Source organism: Bufo gargarizans, chromosome 9 (genome assembly GCF_014858855.1).
Source record: "Bufo gargarizans isolate SCDJY-AF-19 chromosome 9, ASM1485885v1, whole genome shotgun sequence".
Lineage (NCBI taxonomy): Eukaryota > Metazoa > Chordata > Amphibia > Anura > Bufonidae > Bufo > Bufo gargarizans.
Genome location: NC_058088.1, coordinates 176,476,585 through 176,501,688, shown reverse-complemented (window position 1 = coordinate 176,501,688; position 25,104 = coordinate 176,476,585). Strand labels below are relative to the sequence as shown.

The following is a 25,104-nucleotide window of genomic DNA, read 5'->3' as shown; positions in this document are numbered from 1 at the left end:
TTAACAGTAACTTTCACAATGACCGCCCCTTTAACAGTGACTGCCCCCTTAACAGTGACTTTCACAGTGACCGCCCCTGTAACACTAACCTTTACAGTGACCGCCCCTTTAACAGTGACTTTCACAGTGACCTACCCTTTAACAGTGACTTTAACAGTGACCGCCCCTTTAACAGTGACCGCCCCTTTAACAGTGACTTTCACAGTGACCGCCCCTTTAACAATGACTTTCACAATGACCGCCCCTTTAACAGTGACTTTCACAGTGACCGCCCCTTTAACAGTGACTTTCACAATGACCGCCTCTTTAACAGTGACTTTCACAGTGACAGCCCCTTTAACAGTAACCGCCCCTTTAACAGTGACATTCACAGTGATCGCCCCTTTAACAGTGACTGACCCTTTAAAAGTGACTTTCACAGTAACTGCACAGTAACCCCACCTTTAACAGTGACTTTCACAGTACCCTCCCCTTTAACAGGGACCTTCATAGTGCCCACCCCTTTAATAACAGTCACCTTCACAGTATCTACCCATTTAAAAACAGTGACCTCCACAGTGCCCTCCCCTTTAATAACAGTGACCTCCACTGTGCCCGCACTCCTTTAAAAATAGTGACCTCCACAGTGCCCGCCCTTTAAGCAGTAAAGAAAAATGGCTAGGTTGTTATGGAAACCTGGAGTAAAACTGTGTTTATGGCAGTTGGGATTTGAAGAGTAAGACTTGCAGGCTTGTATTGGCTAATGTGGGTCATTTTTTGGAAATATCTCAGGAACAGTACGTCCTAGAGAGCGAATATCTCAGGAACAGTACGTCCTAGAGAGCGAATATCTCAGGAACAGTACATCCTAGAGAGCTGAGACCCGGTCTAAAACCTTCTCGGACACCTGACGTACGTGTGAGCCAAATTTGGTGAAGATCGGTCAAGTCATTTGGTCGCGCATAAAGAACGTCCAGACAGACAGACAGACAGAAACTCATTTTTATATATTTAAGAGATAAGAGATTTTGCGTGGGACAACCTCTTTAAAGGGACAGTCCATTCAAAATTGATCTTCTACAATGTCGTGGAAACTCTTTAGAATACGACACTGGTGGAGTCCAAGATCCACATATCATCACGTGTCATAAGAAGGTTTTGGCTGGAATTACCAGGTATATGATCAAGGTATATGGAGGGGATGAGTTAAATTTGTAAAGTAAATGCAACGTGCCAGTCCACAGGGGTAGAACACGTGAGGTTCACGGTGGGCTGAAGTGTAAAGACAGTACATTGGTTACTCACGGTTTAGCAGACGCCTCCCTGGGCCAGCAGTGCAGTGAAGGGGGCACACTCTATTACAGGGGACACTGGCCAGGTGCTGATTGAGGTGCCCTTGATGGTGTTCGGGTTTCTGAGTGCTTGTGCGGCTGGGCCCCTGAATTAAGTAATGTCGTGACGCCAGCACCTTGATGGTGCAAAATGTTGAGAGTGGTAGTGGTATGAAGTTAGAAGGACGAGGCAGGTTTAAATCCAACTGTGCACTTTACTATAACCAGGTTCTTGATAACAGTTTACATCCAGTGATAAAACAGTCTCTGATACACATGCAAGTTGGATGCGATGAATCCCAGTAACAGGCTGTGCTGGTAGTAATGTGTCAGGCTATAGTAGGTAGTTATGTACTCACTGATATTCAGCTCTTTGCCTTGCTTCAATCTCAGTTGAGGTAGTTCAAGTCCTTATCTTCTACACACAAGTGATGCAACAGAAATCTTATCTGTCCTTAGAAAAACGGTGAGGCTGCCGGACGCTAATAAGTCCTTCACCTAGAAACAAAGGTGCCTAGAGCCCAGAATAATGGCTTTGTCCTTCCTTTGTCTTTATCCAACAATAAACTTGACGAAATCCACTTGCTACTCTGGAAGAGTGAATGGTGGAATACAGACTTCACCTCTGTCTATCTTCCTGGCTTGATACTGAGATACACAATGGCTCCTCTGGGCTGTGGAACCCAAGAGAGAGCTGAGAGGAGAGGAGACCTCTCCTTCCCCCTCCACACTCTAAACTCAACCACTACATCTTCTCCACTCCCTAACTAGGCCTGAACTGTCCTATATATACCATGCTGCTACCCCCATCTAGTGGTGGATGTAAGTAATGCACCTGACAGCCTGGTAACAGGGACTTCACATAATAATACAATACAGCATGATATTAGAGATGACAAAAACAAGCTTTTGCAGTGCCCACGTAAGCTAGTGGGACGCAGCATAAACAGTTGAGGCCTATGTATCATTAAGCCTGTTGGCAAATATTTAATAAGGACATGGCTGGGAAAGTACAGCTTTCTTAGAACATGCAGTCCCCTATGGGGGGAGGGGCATGACATATATATATATATAAAAGAAAAGGTTTGTGGCTCCAAACTTATTCCAAAGTACTTGTTGCTTCTGGAAGACTGGTGTCAACTTCTGGAGGCCGTCATGCATGTGCCAGTACTACTACTGCTGGGAATGGTGTCCGGGCTTTGTAGCAGTGATCAGTCATGTCCGGGTGAGTACTTCATGAGCAACTGATCATTACTCTTTAGACTGTGTTCACAAGTTACAATTGCATTGTGGTTTTTGCCATGATTTTGTGAAGATCGTGACAACAGTAGCACAGATTTATGATACCACAGCCATTTTACAGCAATGTTTGAAAAAATCATATGAAAAAATTTGTGTAAACATAGCCTTAAAGGGAACCTGTCACCAGGATTTTGCGCACAGAGCTGAGGACATGGGCTGCTAGATGGCCACTAGCACATCTGCAATACCCAGTCCCCATAGCTCTCTGCGCTTTTATTGTGTTAAAAAACAGTTTTGATCCATATGCAAATGACCTGATATGAGTCCTGTAGCCGGAGATGAGTCAAGCGGAAAGGAGCCCAGCACCGCCCCACGTCCTCCGAATCTCCTCCTTGCTGGCTGACGTCACAGAGCTGGAGCGCCGAAATCTCGCGATGCGCGAGCTAGCGCATGCGTAGTTTGTTCCCTGTGCTGATGCCAGTACAGGGAATGAACATGATGCTGACACTGCGCATGCGCTAGCTCGCGCATCGCGAGATTTCGGCGCTCCAGCTCTGTGACGTCAGCCAGCAAGGAGGAGATTCGGAGGACGCGGGGCGGTGCTGGGCTCCTTTCCGCTTGACTCATCTCCGGACACAGGACTCATATCAGGTCATTTGCATATGGATCAAAACTGTTTTTTAACACAATAAAAGCACAGAGAGCTATGGGACCTGGGTACTGCAGATGTGCTAGTGGCCATCTAGCAGCCCATTTCCCCAGCTCTATGCGCAAAATCCTGGTGACAGGTTCCCTTTAAACACACATATGTCAGGAACCAGCGCAGTATATCTGTAAATGAACTCCCCATACTGTGTATGAGTGTATCTTGTATTTGTTCCTTTGGTCTTCATTTCATTTCCATTTCCATGTCTATTACATGCTTGTAATATTTTAGTTCTCCATTTTATGTGTATTTTTTATTGACAGAAGTGAAAGTTTTAGGTATTGGGGACGCTGACAAATTGTCAATTCTTCGAGGCTGCCCTGGTCATCCTGGCCTTCCGGGTCAAAAAGGAGAAGTTGGGGCACTGGGAGAAACAGGTTGGTACAAAGGGAAGAACTGCTGATCTATGATCTTACAATAAGTGGACACACATACCATAGGGGTAGTCCATGCAGCTGCTATGGGGCTCCAGTTTGGTCTTGTCCCCATTGTGATGGACGGTGAGATCTTGCACAGGGATGTGGTGGTGTCAAGCAGAGCCTGAAAGGGGCCTAATGTTTACCTTTGGTATAGGGCCCCATTCTCTATGTATGATACTGTATATAAGTCTATTGGTATTTTTTTCCAGGACAAACAGGATCTGTGGGAGGACCAGGAAAGGTTGGACCTCCAGGTGAAAAAGGTTAGTAAAGAACTTTTACATATAATAAAATAAAATGACAAATGTGAAATTCAGATGAATCTGTACTTTCCCTTTAACTGGAAGCTGGTGGCTAGTCATGGCCAATGAGACTTTTCCTACGGCTGGCCATACACGAGATAGCTGTTGGCCAACCGATATCTTAATGATCCCCTCATACACCTGCCTGCTCAGCTTGACCCAGTGTGCATGTGTTGTGAATGGGAAGAAGGGGGGAACGTTGCTGCCAGGCACCTCTGGTGACAACTTATCTCCCGAGAACAAATGGATGGCCATGTTGATTTCCACTGCCTGATGCTGATCTCCTCTAACATCTGCTGTTGAGGGAGAATTGACAATCCCCCATATGTGTTATAGTCCACCAACATTAGAAGGTCTTGGCTGACATTATTCTATTGTGTATTGGCTAGAGTTAACATATCTCAATGTGTTTCAAATAAAAGGTCACACTTTGTATAAAGGTCCCAGGAAGCTGAGGTACGGCAAGCTGTTTGGTGCCCACATAAAAGATGCAGTCATCCACAAAAGGGCATTTTCTCATTTTTTTGTTGATCTCTGGGCATGTTTATATAGGGCAGCAACAATCAGGTATGAAGGCTCATTCAGATGATTATTGTCCTTTGGCCTTTGTACAGCTCTCCAACCTTGAGGACTCTTCCAAACAGCTCCACATAGCTCAACCTCCTGGACCCCTACGAGTTTGGAATATTGGAGACTGATTTCCATCAGTCAGAAATTAACATATTTATGGATCCAGAACATTGATAAGGTCGAGCTGGTCAACCAGAGTATCAGAAGATCCTCTGGTGAGCCCAGGCTTTGATATGATATGGAGCCCTTTGCTGCTCATGGAGTCCCAATATAGTTGTCGGAGACATTTAGCATTTTGTACCTACTTACAGCATGGCTTTGTTATGTGCATGAGGCCTAACAGAAAGACCCACCAGAAAAAGAGTAGGAAAGAGCAGGGGAATAACATTTCTATGAAGTCTGGGTGACTGTGTGACAGAATTATGACCCCATAGCTGCTAACATGGCTGCTGTATATGTAGCTATTTCCTGGACATGGCATTACAGAGATACTGATCTTAAAAAAACAGGATGTGAAAATACTTCACCTTTCTACTCAGTGTGTATTTACAGATCTTTCAAACCATGGGCACATTTTAGGTGAAGTCTGATTGTACGTTCTACCCTCTACCTGAACGTTGTAGGTGGGATACAACTGCTTTTATAACACTTGCTTACATTTATATAGATATCTTTTTCTTATAGGAGAAAAAGGAGAAAGAGGGGTGACTGAGCCAGTCTATGGTAAGTTAGGTGTCTAAAGACCATATCACTGAAAAACAATCCTACTCTAAAACATAACTTTTTCAATTAAAAATTCCCACTCTGTAGTGAAATGTAAATAACAAACATATATACCGATAAAGGATGCTGTATCATTAAAAGGGTGCCTGTAGGAGACACATCCCATCCATCAATTTCAGTTGCCACAATTATGGTCACTTACGGTTTGTTGGTAAGACTGCACGGATGTAGTGGTCACTCACAGTAGGTTGTGATAATTCTCATTCAAGGACTGATATCCCTGGTGATCACCCTTTTCTCATTCAAGGACCGATGATGCCCAATGATTCCAGAGTTCAGTTTCTTTGGTGATAGGACTGCTTTTAGGCATAAGGTAAAGAGGGACTATTACCCTAACGTTCTGGAGGTCCCTGCCTAAAAGCGGTGTAATCACACTGGTGGCATCATCGGTCCTTGAATTAGAAAAGGGCGATCACCAGATATCATCGGTCCTTGAATGAGAAAGGGGTGATCACCAGGCATCACCGGTCCTTGAATAAGAAAGGGGCGATCACCAGGCATCATCGGTCCTTGAATGAGAAAGGGGTGATCACCAGGCATCATCGGTCCTAGAATGAGAAAGGGGCGATCACCAGGCATCATCGGTCCTAGAATGAGAAAGGGGCGGTCACCAGGTATCATCAGTCCTTGAATGAGAAAGGGGCAATCACCAGGCATCATCGGTCCTTGAATGAGAAAGGGGTGATCACCAGGTATCATCGGTCCTTGAATGAGAAAGGGGTGATCACCAGGCATCTTCAGTCCTTGAATGAGAAAGGGGTGATCACCAGGCATCATCGGTCCTGGAATGAGAAAGGGGCGATCACCAGGTATCATCGGTCCTGGAATGAGAAAGGGGCGATCACCAGGTATCATCAGTCCTTGATTGAGAAAGGGGCAATCACCAGGCATCATCGGTCCTTGAATGAGAAAGGGGCAATCACCAGGCATCATCGGTCCTTGAATGAGAAAGGGGCAATCACCAGGCACCATCAGTACTTGAATGAGAATCAACAGAAACCTACTGTGAGTGACCACTACATCTATGCAGTCTTACCAACAAACCGTAGGTGACCACAATTGTGGCAACTGAAATTGATGCATGTCTCCTACAGGCACCCTTTTTATTATACAGCATCCTTTATTGGTATACATTTTTGTAATGCACATTTCAATACAGAGAGGGATTTTTTAAGTGATATATTAAAAGTTATGTTCTAGAGTAGGACTGTTTTTCAGTGATGAATACCTTTACCTTCCTATCCTACTAGAGCATTCAGTGTCCAAAGTCCGTATGACATGGGGTAATGATCATCCAAGTGATTGTTCCTGCTCATTGCCCTGTGTAAACACGTCTGTTGATCATCGACAAACAAGACAACTACTAGTTTGTTGTTGGTTGCAATCTTTTATGTGGACATGAAATTATTCTTTGTCGGCAGCACATTCCCTTTAAACAGGGGAAGTGTTAATGCTGACAATTATGCAGACTATATGGGACGAAACTATGATCACCGGGAAGATAATCTGCTCTTTATGGGCAGGTTACCTTCCCATGCAAAGGGGTCCTTAGTAAGAAATTAACTTCTGTTACACCTGACAATAAATTGACCACAAGGTCTTCTGCTTCCAGGACCCAACGTGATCATCTCTGTGGAAACCTGGCAGCTAGTATTTAATTCCCCAAAGCAACAACACAAGGGATATTAAGTATTAGACAAGTTCCACTGAACTCAGTGTTATGTCTGAATGCTCAGAAATGCAGGGTCCTCCGGAGTGAAAGATGCCCTTTATAGCCACGTCTGATTGATGACAATCTTAAATGGAGAAGCTTAGCCGTCTATTAACTCAAAATTCACGAAAATAATTTTTTGAACATGTTTCCTAGCCGCCAGGAACTGCAAAGAAATACAATATCAGGGAGCAGTCCTCAGTGACTGGTACACCATATACCCAGATGGCAGCCGGCCCCTGAAAGTCCTGTGTGATATGGACACAGATGATGGAGGATGGATTGTAAGTATGTACAACACGTGAACGGGAAGTTACAAGGAGGTAATTAATTGGGAAAATTTGGATCTATTGAGACCATACGTTTTTTTTATGGAGTTTAAACCTCAGTTTACATAGGATGAAACTTCATCTTTTCATTTCCTTTCATGTCGTTTCTAGGATAGTGGTAGCCGTCTTGTAGCATATGCTGTTTAGACCAGGACTATTCCTTTATTTAAGTTAACCACAACCAGTAGACATGTCTCGATAATCTGGCCTTCTCTTGCCTTTAGGTAATACAGAGACGTTGGGATGGGTCAGTAGACTTCTTCCGCACTTGGGATGCTTATAAGAAAGGCTTTGGCAGTCGGCTAAGTGAATTTTGGCTGGGGAATGACAATATTCATCAAATAACTTCAACAGGTAATGAGGAACCTGTAGATCATCTCCTATTTTTTTCTGCTTGTTGCTGGACCCATTACTGTGTATCAAAGGTTGAAGGATCTATAAGTGGCTGTTGCTGGCTTGTTATAGACAAGTTGACCTGGTGCTCCAGTATTTGATGATACTGCTCATCTTCTTCCCTGATTTATAAAGCTGTGGGAACTAGATTACATTAGAGTTTTGGAGGTCTGCATCTACCCAAAGTTGAATTTACACGAGAGCCATATTATTCTACAGATCACCCACCATCTCTTGTGGGCCATACCTAATGACTATATAGGGCTAAAGTAGGCCATACACATAAGATAGCTGTTGGAGTAATGCTGCTCGATACCCTCACTCCCCCAGGCATGATATGTACTTCTCAGATCTTTTCTGGAGTAACGGGCAGTGGACATGGATCAATTCTGCCAGCTAATCAGTTTGGTTTTGGGGTAATCCTATGGGTGTTGTCTGGCATTTGTTCTTTAACCCGTGTACAGGGAGACTTTGCTGCAGGGAACTAATCAAGCTTCTACCTCCTTGAGTAGTACTTGTGTGGTTGGCAGCTGACTCATGGACATCAGAGATACCGATGCAAAGCATCAAAGTATCTGGCAACACTCATAGTCAGGGCAGGCAGAGTTTGTGAATATATGAGAAACTAATCCAAGGTCAGGACAGGCAGAGTATCAAGCGTCAACAAACAGGAATTTAGTACACAGGCAGGCAGACAGCACACCTTCACTGGTTAACTAGACAACTAAGAACCTCAGAAGCTTAGGCACCCTCCCATTGGGAAAGGTGCCTTAAGGTGGTTCTCTGGGAATTATTTAAAATGGTCAAGATCAACCTTTCATAGAATGTGAGTAGGACTAGTTGCCTCCACTTGTAGGGCTGCCTAGGGGAGTGAGAGGGCAGGGCCTCATTATATACCACATTGCTCTTCATTGATGGAAATTATGTGATCATGCCTATAATATGCCATCATGGCTGAGCAGCCTGACAGAAAAACTCACCAATATGTAGTATATGCAAGTGCCAGAGCATAATGTGTAGTGAGACCATGGCCCCTCAGCCCCTAAGCAGCTCTGCACGTGGTGGCAACCAATCCTGCTTACATTTTAGGACACGTTGTTGACGGCCATTTTAACAAACTCCTGCAGAACCCCTTTAAGTAAGGGGAAGGGGAAGGTGAGGGGAAGACTTGTGTGCACAAACTGGCCTGTTAAGAGCTAGGAAGCGTGCACATTGTGTACGGGAGGAGGAAACAAGCCGGGCAGCAAGGCACATTTTGCAGGCTGCCAGAAGAAAATAAGACTTTGGAGGTGAGCCCAGCTATGGGAGAAGATGAGGAGGGACTGAGGCTCCAGGCCTGACTGGAGGAGTAAGACAGTAGTGGGCATGGACCGACTTGCTAACATCTGTTAATAAGAACAGAGGCCTTGGCCTGAATGCAGGGACCATTCTCAGATCTCTGCTGAACTTATGGTTGAATAGACTGGTTTAGGGCTCTTTCACACTTGCGTATTTCTTTTCCGGCATAGATTTCCGTCGTCGGGGATCTATGCCGGAAAAATCCTGATCAGGATTATCCCAATGCATTCTGAATGGAGAGAAATCCGTTCAGGATGCATCAGGATGTCTTCAGTTCAGGACCGGAACGTTTTTTTGGCCGGAGAAAATACCGCAGCATGCTGCGCTTTTGGCTCCGGCCAAAAATCCTGAACACTTGCCGCAAGGCCGGATCCGGAATTAATGCCCATTGAAAGGCATTAATCCGGATCCGGCTTTAAGCTAAACGTCGTTTCAGCGCATTACCGGATCCGACGTTTCGCTTTTTCTGAATGGTTACCATGGCTGCCGGGACGCTAAAGTCCTGGTTGCCATGGTAAAGTGTAGTGGGGAGCGGGGGAGCAGCATACTTACCGTCCGTGCGGCTCCCTGGGCGCTTCAGAGTGACTTCAGGGCGCCCCACGCGCATGGATGACGTGATCGCATGGATCACGTCATCCATGCACATGGGGCGCTCTGAAGTCATTCTGGAGCGCCCCGGGAGCCGCACGGGCGGTAAGTATACTGCTCCCCCGCTCCCCACTACTACTATGGCAACCAGGACTTTAATAGCGTCCTGGCTGCCATAGTAACACTGAACGCATTTTGAAGACTGATCAGTCTTCAAATGCTTTCAGTTCACTTGCGGTGTTACGGATCCGGCGGGCACTTCCGGCAACGGAAGTTCATGCCGGATCCTAATAACGCAAGTGTGAAAGAGGCCTTACGCAAGTGTGAAAGTGTTGTGTGGTCTCCTCTATGTTGTCGGAATGAGATGAGTTTTGGAAATGCTCTTCAAGTTCATTGCCATGTTTTTGCATTTTTGTTTCCATAAAACTTCTTTGTATATCTTTCTCCAGGAACATGGGAATTCCGTGTTGATCTACAAGATTTTGAAGGTAAAATGGTGTTCGCCAAGTATGCAAGCTTCAAAGTATTGGATGAATCTGAGAAATACAAATTATTAATCGGAGCCTATCAGGAAGGAACTGCAGGTGAGAGACAATTTTGCCAAAGTATACTTCATACAGTTTGGTTTAAGTCCATATAAAAATAACCTCTATGTCATGGAACCATGAACCAGACGTACAACAAGAGATGGGTGGAAATAAGAAGGCTTTATTGAAAATCAAGCCGTAGCTAAAGTCCAAACGGATGGCTAAACCGAAGCAGGGTCTTGCGTAGACGGAGGTCAGGAACCAGGAGGGTAGTCAGACGAAGCCAGGATCAGGAACCAACGGGGTAGTCAGACGAAGCCTGGATCAGGAACCAACGGGGTAGTCAGACGAAGCCAGGATCAGGAACCAACGGGGTAGTCAGACGAGGCCAGGATCAGGAACCAGAAGCAGCAGCAGTCTTTGAAGCATGTGCACACAGGAGGACCAAGCAAGGAACTGAAGCCACAGACCTTCTATATATATGAGCTAGGCATCCAGCTCCTCCCAGTGGGAAGGAGGAGCCGCAGGGTGGGAGGCTACAAGAAACCCAGAAACCAAGATGGCCGCCAGCACATGTCAAACGAAGGAGAACAGTGAGAAGGTAAGACCATGACAGTACCTCCCCCTCAAGGGCCCCTCCTCCGCGGAGTAAGGAACGGTTTCAGAGGGAAGCGTGCGTGGAAGGCTCGGAGCAACGCAGGAGCATGGACATCTGCGGAGGGAACCCAGGAACGCTCCTCTGGACCATAACCACGCCAATGGACCAAAAACTGCAACCGACCGCGGACCAGGCGTGAGTCCAGGATATTGCTCACCTCATATTCCTCACGATTGCCCACTTGGACCGGACGGGGCCGAGGAACCGAGGAAGTGAAACGATTACACACCAATGGCTTCAACAGGGAGACATGAAACACGTTGGAGATCCGCATGCCAGGAGGAAGCGCAAGGGCATAGGCTACCGGGTTTACCCTGTGAAGCACTCGGAAGGGACCAACAAAGCGAGGCGCCAGCTTGGGAGTGGGCACTCGAAGGTTGAGGTTGCGGGTGGACAACCATACACGGTCTCCGACCTGGTAGGAAGGAGCGGGCGCTCGTCTGCGATTAGCCTGGAGTCTCTGGCGTTGCGCAGAGACCTCAAGGGACCTCTGGATCTGTACCCAAGAAGTACGTAGGACGGAAAGGTGATCCTCCACAGCCGGAGTATCCTGGGGAGAGAATACCTCCGGTAACACGGCAGGTTGGAACCCATAATTGGCCATGAAAGGAGACGTCCCAGAGGAAGAGTTCACCGCCGTGTTCCTGGCAAACTCAGCCCAAGGCAGGAGGTCAACCCAATTGTCTTGGTGATCGGAGACATAGCAACGAAGGAATTGCTCCAAGGCCTGATTGGATCGTTCTGCGGCCCCATTGGACTGAGGGTGGTAGGCCGAGGAGAAAGAGAGATGAATCCCCAACTGGGAGCAAAAGGCGCGCCAGAACCTGGACACAAACTGACTCCCCCGATCCGACACAATCTCCTTGGGCAAACCGTGCAACCGGAAGACCTCCCTGGCAAAAATCGAGGCCAACTCTTGTGCAGAGGGTAACTTCTTGAGAGGAACACAGTGGCACATTTTGGAAAACCGATCCACAATCATGAGAATGACCGTATGGCCTCGGGATGCAGGGAGGTCCACAATGAAATCCATCCCCAGGTGTGACCATGGACGCTCCCCGGTGACTATGGGTTGCAAAAGGCCCAACGGAAGGTGCCGAGGGGACTTACTCTGGGCACAAACGGAGCATGCCGCTACATATGCGGCGATGTCGGAACGTAGAGAAGGCCACCAGAACAGACGTGAAACCGCCCAGGACAGCTGATTCTTTCCAGGGTGCCCCGCGGCCTTGGAGTTATGGTAGGTTCGCAACAACCGAGTGCGCAACTCCTCAGGCACAAAACATCTGCCGTTGGGTCTCCCAGAGGGAGCACCAGATTGAGCCGCCAAAATCTGCTCACCCAGAGGAGAGGTCAGGCTGGTGCGAATAGCGGCCAGGATCTGATTCGGGGGTATGACCGTAGTCGGAATCGACTCCTCCCCGGACAGCTCGGAGTACTGCCGTGATAAGGCATCCGCTCTGATGTTCTTGGAGCCGGGTAGGTAGGAGACCACGTAATTAAAACGTGACAAGAACAGAGCCCATCTGGCCTGACGTGGTGTCAATCTCTTGGCCTCAGAGAGGTAGGTCAGATTCTTGTGGTCCGTCAGGATGAGAACCGGAACCACCGAGCCCTCGAGCAAGTGCCTCCATTCTTTAAGGGCCTGCACGATGGCCAATAACTCCCTGTCACCAATCTGATAGTTGCACTCCGCGGAAGACAGTTTCCGGGAGTAAAACCCACAAGGAAGCAGAGGACCCTCTGGTGTTCTACGCTGAGACAGGAGGGCGCCTACTCCCGTCTCAGACGCGTCCACCTCGAGGACAAAAGGCAACCCAGGGTTGGGATGCGACAGAATCGGAGCCGACACAAAGGCGGACTTTAGAGCCTCAAAAGCTCGGATGGCCTCGAGCGGCCAGACCTGAGGATTACTGCCCTTCCTGGTCAGATCCGTGAGAGGCTTGGCTAGCATGGAAAAGTCCCTGATGAACTTCCGATAATAATTGGCGAAGCCCAAAAAGCGCTGCAGGGCACGAAGCCCACTGGGCTGGGGCCACTGTAAGACAGCCGAAACCTTCTCAGGATCCATGGAGAACCCCTCAGCGGAAATGATGTAACCTAAGAAGGTTACCTGGGATCGGTGAAATTCGCATTTCTCAAGCTTACCGAACAGCTTGTTCTCTCGTAAGCGTTGCAACACTCGTCTGACATCCAGAATGTGGGCCTCCATGGATGCAGAATATACCAAGATGTCATCCAAATAGACCACCACACACTGCTGCAACAGGTCACGGAAAACATCGTTGATGAATTCCTGGAAGACTGCGGGCGCATTGCACAACCCAAAGGGCATAACCAAGGATTCATAATGACCGGTCCTGGTGTTAAACGCGGTCTTCCACTCATCGCCCGCCTTGATCCTTACCAGGTTATATGCCGCCCTCAGGTCGAGTTTGGTAAAGACCGTGGCCCCTTTGAGGCGATCGAACAGCTCGGAAATCAAGGGTATCGGGTAAGCGTTCTTGATCGTGATGCGATTGAGACCCCTGTAATCGATGCAAGGCCTCAACTCGCCGCCCTTCTTTTTCACAAAGAAAAATCCAGCCCCTGCCGGGGACGAGGATTTGCGAATGTGTCCGCGTGAAAGCGCCTCCCTCACGTACTCCTCCATGGCCTCATTCTCCGCTACCGACAGTGGATAGACTTTGCCACGAGGAGGAACGGCACCAGATTGTAACTCTATGGCACAATCGTATGGGCGGTGCGGAGGTAGGGCAACCGCACGCACCTTATCGAATACATCCCGGTACTCCTCGTATTCAGGAGGCAACAGTGAGTCCGAGGAAGTACACAGCAACTTGACAGGCCCATGGATGCAACTAGCCCCACACTGCGGTGACCACGAGAGGATCTCGGCCGATCTCCAATCGAAAGTCGGATTATGCTTCTGGAGCCAGGGGTACCCCAAGACCACCGAGTAGTGTGGAGACGAAATAACCTGGAGACAGACCGACTCTCTGTGAACGGCACCAATGGCCATCCCCACTGGAAGGGTCTCCTGAGTCACGTGTGGCGGCAGAAGGGGTCTGCCGTCTATCGCCTCAAGAGCCAGTGGGGAACCTCAAGGCTGCAGAGGAATGGAATTGGCGGCAGCGAACACACTATCAATGAACAAACCACCAGCACCAGAGTCCACCAACGCCTGGGTCGTCACCGAGCCCCCGACCCAGGAGAGGACAACAGTAATCAGTGGTTTGTCAACACGGGAAACCGGGGACGAGGAGACTCCACCCAAGATCTGCCCCCGACAGGATCTCAGGTGCGAGCGTTTCCCAGACGGTTCGGGCATGCCAACCGAAAATGCCCACCGAGACCACAGTACATGCATCGGCCCTCGCGTCTCCGGAGTACCCTCTCCCCCTCGGACAGGCGAGCAAACCCCAGCTGCATGGGTTCACCCCCAGACCAGTCATCCCCAGGAGGCGTGGGAGGAGAGGGAGGCACGGGTGGGACAGCAAACGTAGGCGCCAATCTGTTAGAAGGCCTCCGCAGGCTCTCCTTAAAGGAAGGTCTCTCCCTGAGTCTGGTGTCAATCAAAATCAGGAAAGAAATAAGGGACTCGAGCTCCACTGGTAGGTCCTTGGCTGCAACCTCATCCTTCAAGGCATCCGAGAGACCATGAGAGAAAGCAGCGACCAGAGCCTCATTATTCCAGCCCACCTCTGCTGCCAGGGTACGAAACTCAATAGCTACGGATCGTGAACCCTGTCTGATGGACATAAGGAGCTTCGCAGCAGAGGCAGCACGAGCCGGCACATCGAATACCTTCCGAAGAGAGGCAACAAAACCGGAAAACTCGGCAACCACCGGATTGTTGTTCTCCCATAAAGGGCTGGCCCAGGCCAAGGCCTTGTCCGAGAGCAGCGAGATCAAGAAGCCCACCTTTGATCTCTCAGTAGGAAAGGCATGTGGCAGCAACTCGAAATAAATGCCCACCTGGTTAAGGAAACCTCGGCACTGAGTTGGCTCTCCCCCAAAGCGCTGTGGAAGGGGGGCAGAACCGGTCATACCCCGAAACACCGCAGGCGCAGCAACAGGTGTCGGGGTAGACTCTGGCGCAACAACCGGAGCGGCAGTAGGAGCGGGCCCAGGAGCGACAACCGACCCATCGGCAACGGAAGCTAAATGAGCCGTGCGTTCAAGCAGGGTTTGTAACGCCACAGCGAACCGACCCAACAGGTGATCCTGCTGATCAAGTCTGGCAACCAGCGTAGGTAGCGAGGATGGCCCTGTACCGTCAGAATTCATGGCTTGGTCCTAATGTCATGGAACCATGAACCAGACGTACAACAAGAGATGGGTGGAAATAAGAAGGCTTTATTGAAAATCAAGCCATAGCTAAAGTCCAAACGGATGGCTAAACCGAAGCAGGGTCTTGCGTAGACGGAGGTCAGGAACCAGGAGGGTAGTCAGACGAAGCCAGGATCAGGAACCAACGGGGTAGTCAGACGAAGCCTGGATCAGGAACCAACGGGGTAGTCAGACGAAGCCAGGATCAGGAACCAACGGGGTAGTCAGACGAGGCCAGGATCAGGAACCAAAAGCAGCAGCAGTCTTTGAAGCATGTGCACACAGGAGGACCAAGCAAGGAACTGAAGCCACAGACCTTCTATATATATGAGCTAGGCATCCAGCTCCTCCCAGTGGGAAGGAGGAGCCGCAGGGTGGGAGGCTACAAGAAACCCAGAAACCAAGATGGCCGCCAGCACATGTCAAACGAAGGAGAACAGTGAGAAGGTAAGACCATGACACTCTAGTACGTGTCACGGCTGAGGATAGGGAAAACCCTCAGCCGTGCGATGCCAGAAGATGTAGTCGCCACTTGGCCAGGAACACAGAATCAGGGAGCAGGTCACCTCCTAATACGTCCCTAATCTGACCCTGACTCCTAACAGTATGAGCCGACCCTGATGGTGGGAGGGCTCATACTCCGGAACCTTCAAGTCTCTACTAGCCCTCAGGGTGGCCCTTTCTAGGAGCAGGGTAAGACGACCTGTTCCTCCTGGACACAGAGGAACAGGAGTCTCACTGCACTGGCCAAGCTGCAAGGAAAAGGGGAACACAAACAGACCTATGGATATGGCAGGTGAACAGCACTAGTTCCACCTACCTGCCACAGCCTTGCTGACTGGATCCCTGTGCTGACAAGCTGATGTCCACACAATACTAAATAAACCCAGCAAACACACATCCACACACAGGAACCCAGATCCATAGCTGCACCAAATAACAAAAGGAAAGCATCAACTGAACATCACATATAACAGTGTTTCCCAGCCAGTGTGCCTCCAGCTGTTGCAAAACTACAACTCCCAGCATGCCCGCACAGCCAAAGGCTGTCCAGGCATGCTGGGAGATGTAGTTTTGCAACAGCTGGAGGCGCACTGGTTGGGAAACACTGACATATAACATAAACTTATGACCACAAGGGTGGCCCACACTGGCAGATGGAAAATTAGTAGGCAGATGACTCCAGCAAGCATGACTGAAGTACCCCTCTGACTACTGCTCACAGCAGAGACTATATATGCCCAAGTAGCCACACCCACACAGACACACCCAGGGTTCAGACACACAAGGAAGGAAGTTAACCCTTCCAACACCAGGGAAGGGAAGACAGCAACTTAAAGGGGAATACACACAATAAACCCTGTGCACACCAGACAAGGAAAGTGCACACATATAAACACACGTTGCCAAGTGCAACCGCATGCACAACATAGCAAGCTGCCTCGCAACAGCTCAGGCTGCTATGCTGCCACATAAATAATGTTGCCAGCGGCAACCACAGGTGAGGCAAATACTACAGCCCTCATCTGTGATTGACAACCAGACCAAACCGCTGACAACCGCATGCGTCCATAAGAGTCACGACCATAACCATGGTCGTGACAGTACGCTGGCTGGAAGGAAGCAGTAAGCTAAAACTGTATATGAATACAATGTGTGTATTGAATAAACACATGTAAATACAGGGTAACGAAATACAGTTTGCATCTAATCAGAAGTGCAAAGGGCAGCAGTGCAATAAAAGCAAGTTATATACAGATAAGGATAGTGTAGAAAGTAGGAATAGTTATGTACAGATTATGTACAAATAAGTTAAGTATACAGGTGTTTATATTGCTATATAGAGAGAAAATATACAGATGTACTATGGAGAAATATACAGATGTACTGATGTATACATATATACATATATACAGATAAACTGTTCTATTGCTATACAGACTGCAAATACACAGATGTACTATGAACAAGTTATACAGATGCGCTACGTATATACAAATTTACAGATGTACAGTAAACAGATCTGCAAAATGCTATGAATAAAGCTCCAGAAGTGGAAGAGTAGCGCTATGGACAGACTGTAATAGTGAACAATGTAAGTGTAAGTACATACTATAATAGCTGAGACTAAGCTATGACAGTGTCCCAACTATAGCAGTAACCAATATGAAAATGCCGTGAATGTTGAGCATGAATGACAGTCATGATCATGGTCATAGGAAGAGGTGAAGGGAGGAGGAGTGTAGAGGGTTAATTGAGTATGGATGAAAGGGTTCAGCGGGGGACTGAGTTCAGTAGGGTGACAGCTGTGGGGAAGAAACTGTTCCTAAACCTGCTGGTTTTAGTCTGAAGGTTCCTGTAGCGCCTCCTTGAAGGAAGTAACTGGAAGAGTTTATTGGCAGGATGAGAGGAGTCCCTAAGAATGATGCGTGCCCGACGAAGACATCTTTTTTTATGAACATCCTCAATAGTGGGAAGTGGAGTCCCTGTGATGCGTTGGGCGGTTTTCACCACCCGCTGCAGTGCCTTGCGGTCAGCAACAGAGCAATCCCCATACCAGACTGTAACACAGTTGGTCAGGTTGCTCTCTATCGCACAACGATAGAAGTTACCCAGTATGTCAGCAGAAAGGTGTTTTTTCTTTAGTGTCCTAAAAAAAAAAAAGAGGCGCTGATGTGCCTTCTTGACCAGGCTGGAGATGTTGGTTGACCAGGACAGATTCTCAGAGATGTATGTCCCCATACCATTTATGTGGATGGAGTCATGGGTGTCTCTCCTCTCCTTTCTGAAGTCCACAATGAGCTCTTTTGTTTTGCTGGTATTCAGGAGCAGGTTATTGTCAGTGCATCTCACAGCTAGGTGCTTTACCTCTTCCCTATAGTCAGACTCATCATTGTCAGTGATGAGACCAATCACCGTGGTGTCATCTGCAAACTTGATGATGGAACTAGATCCATACCTAGGCCTGCAGTCATTGGTGAAAAGGGAGTAGAGGAACGGGCTCAGCACACAGCCCTGTGGAGTGCCAGTGTTGAGTGTGATGGTGGAGGAACTGTTATTTCCTGACCTAACATGCTGGGGTCTGTTGGTCAGAAAGCCCATGATCTAGTTACAGATAGGATTGCTGATTCCAAGATCAACAAGTTTAGTGATCAACGCCCCTATTCCACCACAGGTGAGACCAGCTGGATGTGGTCAGGCTGGCATAAAGCACCTCCCAGGGTGTCAGAAAGGGGGAAGTGTGTTACCTGTAGACAGATGCCTGGAGACTCTGTCTGTGTGGTCTCAGCTGGGCAAGGCTGAGGGACCACAAGGCTGGGAGACAGCCTGGAGGTGGGGAACAAAGCGACGCCTGGGAGGGTCACAGGGCTATAGTCAGGCGGACTACTAAGCCCCAATCCCCCACAAGAGACATTGGTCTGGTAGACAGAGTCTTGGAGGCTCTGTCTGTGTGGTCTCAGCTGGGCAAGGCTGAGGGACCAATCCCCCACAAGAAATACTGAACTGGAGACAGTGGGCATACTGGACTCTGTACAGCCAGGAGGCTGTGGTACATTGGCTGACAAATCCGCATGGGTTCACAGGGTGTGAACTGTGTCTTAGGTGAGTCAGGAAACTCTGTGTTAGTTAGAGCAGTGTTTCCCAACCAGTGTGCCTCCAGCTGTTGCAAAACTACAACTCCCAACATGCCTGCACAGTCAAAGGCTGTCCAGGCATGCTGGGAGTTGTAGTTTTGCAACAGCTGGAGGCACACTGGTTGGGAAACACTGAGTTAGAGCCTAGCCGGGCAAGTGTTTATTATTTTATGTGGATGTCACATGTGTTTAGGTGAAGCTGCGACTTCATGATGACCTATATTGGTTGGAGTGTGTAAAATAAAGCACAAGTTTGGACATCATATCCGTGTCTGGTGAAGTAACCTGTGAGAATGACCCTCGGAGAAGAGCTAACCCCCCACACCGCACATTAGCAAGGAAAATGCTGGGTAAAGAAAGCCGATACAGTGTTAGCCTTAGCTTAGCTGTTAGCTTGCCGCGCCTTTGTTTGCGGTCCCTGCGCCGTCTTTGAGCACTTCCGGTCGGCCGAGTAGCCTGCAAAGCGTCGGGTGTTCTTCTTATTTGAGGAATGAGTCGGAGTTGTGTAATCCTATATCCAAAAGCTCTTGTCGGGTGTAAGATGTAAAAGCAAAGCTGCTCTGAACGAAATAACCACTGTCAGCATGATCAACCCTATTAAACTGGGCATACTGCTTGGTAGGGTTGATCATGCTGATTAAAACGATACCTTTCTTTTGTCTGTATATTAAACAGCTGGAGAGATATCTGTATTTTATTTATATGCAAATGAGCATGTTGGAGCACCAGCAGGCAGGACTGCATTCTTGGAGCACTGCTTTTGTAACAGCCCTGTGTTCTGCGCATTCCCTCTCCCCTTGATTGACAGGGCTAGACATTAGCATGCTGAGCTGTGTCGTAGCATGTACATCTCATATACACTACTTACTATAGCCTTAAAGGGGTTGTCCGGGTTCAGAGCTGAATCCGGGTATACCTCCATATTCACCCCCCTGACTTGAGCATCGGAGCAGTTCATGCTCCGATGCTCTCCTTTGCCCTGCACTAAATCGCGCAGGGCAAAGGCATTTTTTGGAGATCCGGTGACGTACCGGGGCTCTCCACGGCTAGGGCAATGCTTAAGCCCTCCCATCAGAGCCGGTGAGGTCACCGAACACACTGCCAGGCGTAAGTTTCCGCCCGGCAGTGTGTTATTGAAAACAAAAGAGCCCATGCCCTGCGCGATCCAGCGCAGGGCAAGCGAGCGCATCTGAGCATGAGATGCTCCAATGCTAGCCTCAGGGAGGCTGCCTGGGTGAAAATAAGAGTATGTCCGGGTTCAGCTCTGAACCCGGACAACCCCTTTAAGAATAGAGGTTTTCTATGTTTAGAAAGATAATACATATTACTGGTTTCTTCACAGGTACAATATATGATTATAAAGAAACCAGTAATATGTATTAGATTGCTAATTATAGAAAACCACACTTTTCAATATGATAAGGCTTTAGCTGTGTGGTAAGCATTCAGCCTTGCATGTAGATGTTCCAGGAAAAAGTTTTATATTTTTTTTTCTTTAGTTATTTTTTTTCCTCCCTCATTTAACCCATAATAAAAGGCTATAGCTTTACTATATTGAAAATAGAGGCTTTCTATCATTAGAATGCTAATACAATTACCGGTGTCCTTATAATCATATATTGTGCTTTTCAATGAACCAGTAACATGTAAGCTTTCTAAGCATAGAAAACCTCTATTCTCGATATAGTAAGGCCACAGCCATTTATTATGGGTAAAATGAGGGAGAAAAAAAATAACTGAAGAAAAAAATGTAGAAGTCTCCCCCAGGATTTGAACCTGGGTCATCTATATGCAAGACTAACCATTACCTCCAGGATTGCCTTATCATATTGAGAATAGTGGTTTTCTATACATGGAATTAAACATTGTGATGGAAAGGGTGTGGCGGGGTAAGCAAAGGAAGACTTTTGGCACAACCACATGGATACAACCGCATACATGTCGTTGTACCCTTTTTGTGTTTGGTGGCAAAACCATAATTTAGGGTGCAGTTTGAGCTTTTCTATTGGGCTCTACCTCTTCTATGTACATGACTAATTGTTAAGAGTGGAATTTTCTGTAAAATAAAGTCAATAGATGGTGAATATGAAGGCCAGTGAACCTTTAATGTTCTGATATTTGATATGTCTCTGTCATTTTGCAGGAGATTCTATGGGAGGTCTAAACGACATGAAGTTTAGCACTAAAGATGAAGACAACGACATTTATGAGGGCAGTTGTTCCAAAATGTATAAAGGCGGCTGGTGGTATAGCAAGTGTCACAGTGCCAACCTTAATGGACTCTACCACCTAGGAGAACACACATCTAATGCAGATGGCATCAACTGGTATGCTGCCAGAGGGCATAAATACTCCTACAAGCATGCAGAAATGAAGATTAGGCCTGTTTAGATGGAGGAACAGTCCCAGCAATTTATGGATTTTCAAATATTTGTTCAAAATTTATTGTATTGATTTTTGTAAAAGTATTTATGGGTGCCAAAGCTCAGTGTGGGTGCCCCTGACTGCACAGGCCTGGTGGGTGAAGGGTTCAGTGTGGCTTGAATAGGCTGAGTGTATTGGCTGCTAGGCTTTCCTTCACCTGGGAAACTATTACATTTTCTGCTCTAGACCAGTATCTAAATACCCTGACCAATGTGCGGTGGCCCAGAACCCAGAGCACATGTCACACCAGCTTCCCCTCCCCATAGTTAGTCCTTGTAAATAGCAACCTATAGATCTGGTTCTAGGTAGGACTAGGAAAGTGTAGACATCCTGGGACCAAGTGCAAAAGCAATGACTGGACCTCCAAATACCATAACTAACGATGAGTCAACATGACGGCATTTCTAATGCCAATATCCTATATATAAAATGTATGTAAATCAATAAATCTATGACATTCCTTTATTTTCATTGGCTGCTTTATTGATATGAGTTTCAGGAACTTCTTTTGATTAAAACAGGATTATGGGCCTCATATATCACAACTGTCTACAGAACTTACCCCACCTACCATGTGTCATTTATAATTCACTTTATAATAATAGTCATTTTTGTGTCAGTGCTTCCCATAAGGAGAGACCCATCTCCTCCTGTTTATGGGGAAACTCTGATTGTCATGTAGTATTAGGCCGGGATACACGTCAGAGGATTTAATGAGGATTTAGACACAGAATCTGCACCTAAATCCTGAACATGTGCTCATAGCTTGTAGGTTATACCCAGTTATTTATCTGAGAGGACGGAGCGTGACTCCCATCAAAGGGAGAATCTCAAGACACCAGATGTGGCATTGAAGCCCAAGCAGGAAGACATGTCCACCACAGGAATGATGGCATGTAGTCACTGAAGAAGACATGTTTTAAATGGATTGGTCCATCTTGCACATTGATAGCATATCTCTAAGATATACCACGGATGTCAGATAGGTGGGGGTCCTACATCTGGCACCTGCACCTATTTCTAGAATGCGGCCCCCAAAGTGAGCGAGGGTGCACTGCACTAGGGTGGCCACCCTACATACACTTCTATGGGGTGCTGAAAATAGGCTATCGCCATCTTGGCTATTTCCAAAACTCTCATAAAGGTGAATAGCAAGGTGTTTGCGCTTGCGCGGCACGTTCTGAATTCACTTCTATGAGAGTTCCAGAAATAGCTGAGTTCTTTACAGGACTCCCATAGAAGTTAGTGGAGAGCACGCCACGCATGTGCCATGGTGATATGCCACCAATGTGTGAGAGGAGCAAACCCCTTTAAGGGGTTAACTCATGATTATTATTTAAAAAGAAATCTGTAAAAAATGGAAATCAGACATATAGTACATGATAATCTCTCTGTGACAAAGCTATAACCAGCCCTATACCTCACATGGATCCAGAAATCTCCACATTCATTGCTGCAATTGCTCTACGTGCCCTTTCTGCAATGACACTCTCCCCATCTCAGCTCAGGAGCCTCGAGTCCTTTCTGCTGTAGCACTTCTCCTCTCACAGCTCAGGGGGGAGTTTCTTTTCTGCTGCAGCTCTCTCCCTATCACTGCTCAGAAGGTGTGTCCTTTAGTAGCAGCTCTCTGTATGTAACTGTTACAGCTTCTAACAGTACTAATGGCAGTTGAAGGAAGAAATTGAGCATGTGCAACCACCTAAGAAATGCTAGGTGGACATAGAAAACTGGAAAATAAACAGCGGGTAGCTCTATGCTAATTTATTTTATTGAATAACTCAGTAGCTATACTAAATTTCTAATTACGTATAATTTCAAATATTTTGAGATCCAGGTGCTGGTTTGAAAATTATAAAATATTTTCCATGGGACAACCTCTTTAAAGGGGCAGTCCATCCAAAATTGATCTTCTGCAATGTTGTGGAAACTCTTTAGGATATGATAACTTTTTGTGAGTAGTGTATGTGGATCTTGGTCTCCTCGTCCAAGATCCACATACACTACTCACAAAAAGTTAGGGATATTTGGCTTTCGGTTGAAATTTATGGAAAATGTTAAAAGTTCACACTACAGCGATAATATATCATGAAAGTAGGGCATTTCAGTAGAAGCAGCAATGGTGATTTCCTCATCTCCAACAATTTATTGAAACAAAAGCCAACACCAGTGGTGGGTCTACCTCCACAAAAATGTCACTGTCTCGAAAACTTGTCATGTGGCCTTCAGCATCAATTACAGCTTGACAACGATGTCTCATGCATTTCACAAGTCGACTTATTGTCTGCCAAGGCATGGCATCCCACTCTTCTTGAAGGGTGGCCCTCAGGTCATTGACTTTCTGGGGTACAGTGTTACAAGCCTCTACACGGCGACCCAGCTGATCCCACAGGTTTTTAATGGGATTCAGGTCGGCAGAAAATGCAGGCCACTCTATTTGAGGTACCCCAGTCTCCAGCAGCCGTTCCCTAATAATGCGACCTCAATGAGCTGTTGGATTGTCCTCCATGAAGATGAAATTTGGCCTGTGTTGTTCACGCAGAGGCACAATGACTCGATTAATGATGTTATTCAAGTAGTATGGGCTTGTCACTGTACCATTAACAGTGTAGGGCAGTTCTGTATGGACTAGACACTCCTGCCCACACTGTAACAGCACCACCACCAAATGGTCATCTGGTGACAACAGTGACTGATGCATAGCGCTCTCCTTGACGTCTCCAACAATGTTGGTGGCCATCATTTCTGCTCAGCATTGACTTTCATCAGTGAACAGCACTAAGGCCTACTGGTCCCTCATCCTGCGTAGATGCTCCCTGGCCCATGCAAGACGATGATGCCTGTGGTCAGATACCCTTCCAGGTCATCTAGCATGCAGACCACGCTGATGTAAATGGTTTTGAATTGTCTGATGTGACACTTGGGTGCCTCTCACCTTCCTTAAATGTGCCTGTAGTTGTGTGGCATTCATCATCCGGTTCCGCAGGGCATTGTTCACAATGAAGCGGTCATCAGTGTGGGATGTGGCTAAAGAACAACTCTTCCAGTCTCTCTGTTGCAATCTGCTGATGACACTCTGTGACACTATAAGCTCAGTGGCCACTTCTGTCTGAGAACATCCTGCTTGAAGCCTTGCAATGGCCAGGTATTGTTGATCAATTGTTAGGCGTCGTCTTGGTCTCATTATGTCAAAATGTGAACAGCATGTGGAGTACAGTTTAAATACCAATTCTAAGTAATTTATTGGCCGATTCATGGATCAAACACTGGTTGTGAATTTTGTCATCAACCACTTCCCAACCGCCCATTGACTATAAACCTCCTGGGCGGTTGGGTTTATCTCTGAATGGACGTTCTGGAACGTACTTTCAGAGATGGCAGCTGCACGCTAATTGTGCAGCTGTCGAGCTGGGGGCCTGCGGTCAGTAACAGCAGGGCACCCCAGAGAGAAGGCAGTGACCGTTCTTGGGTGTCCCTGCTTTCTAGATCACTGTATGCTATGCCGCTTCCTGTCCCGGCCCGGTGGTCATGTGACCTCCGGGGCCGTGAGAGTGCAGGAGCTGTCGGGTCTTCCATAGACCTCAGTCCTGCGCTGTAAATGCTGTATAGCCTCTCTGGGGGGTGTATTTCCCTTGTAACTGGGGCTACTAGGTCATCCCCAGTTACAGAAGAAATCAATAGTAAAAAAAAATGAAGTTAAATGTCCTCTAGAGGTCTTAAATGACCTTATGGGGTACACAAAGTGTAAAAAAATAAATAAATATATATATAGTGTTTTGAAAAAAATAAAAATAAAAAGTTTCACATAAAAAAAAAATTCCCCCCAAATCCGTTATAATA

The 25,104-nt window shown here is 47.2% G+C and overlaps 1 protein-coding gene across 1 annotated transcript in view; it reads left to right on the top strand.

Annotated features, from left to right (window-relative positions):
- Positions 1-21,732, top strand: part of LOC122919842 — a 46,884-nt gene extending 25,152 nt beyond the window's left edge. The window contains exons 9-16 of the mRNA XM_044269031.1: positions 2,283-2,535; positions 3,522-3,635; positions 3,887-3,940; positions 5,234-5,272; positions 7,200-7,327; positions 7,597-7,726; positions 10,141-10,275; positions 20,987-21,732. Coding sequence (XP_044124966.1) covers positions 2,283-2,535; positions 3,522-3,635; positions 3,887-3,940; positions 5,234-5,272; positions 7,200-7,327; positions 7,597-7,726; positions 10,141-10,275; positions 20,987-21,234 — 1,101 coding nt within the window. The 3' untranslated portion in view covers positions 21,235-21,732. The remainder of the gene's footprint in view (positions 1-2,282; positions 2,536-3,521; positions 3,636-3,886; positions 3,941-5,233; positions 5,273-7,199; positions 7,328-7,596; positions 7,727-10,140; positions 10,276-20,986) is intronic.
- Positions 21,733-25,104: the final 3,372 nt, after the last annotated feature.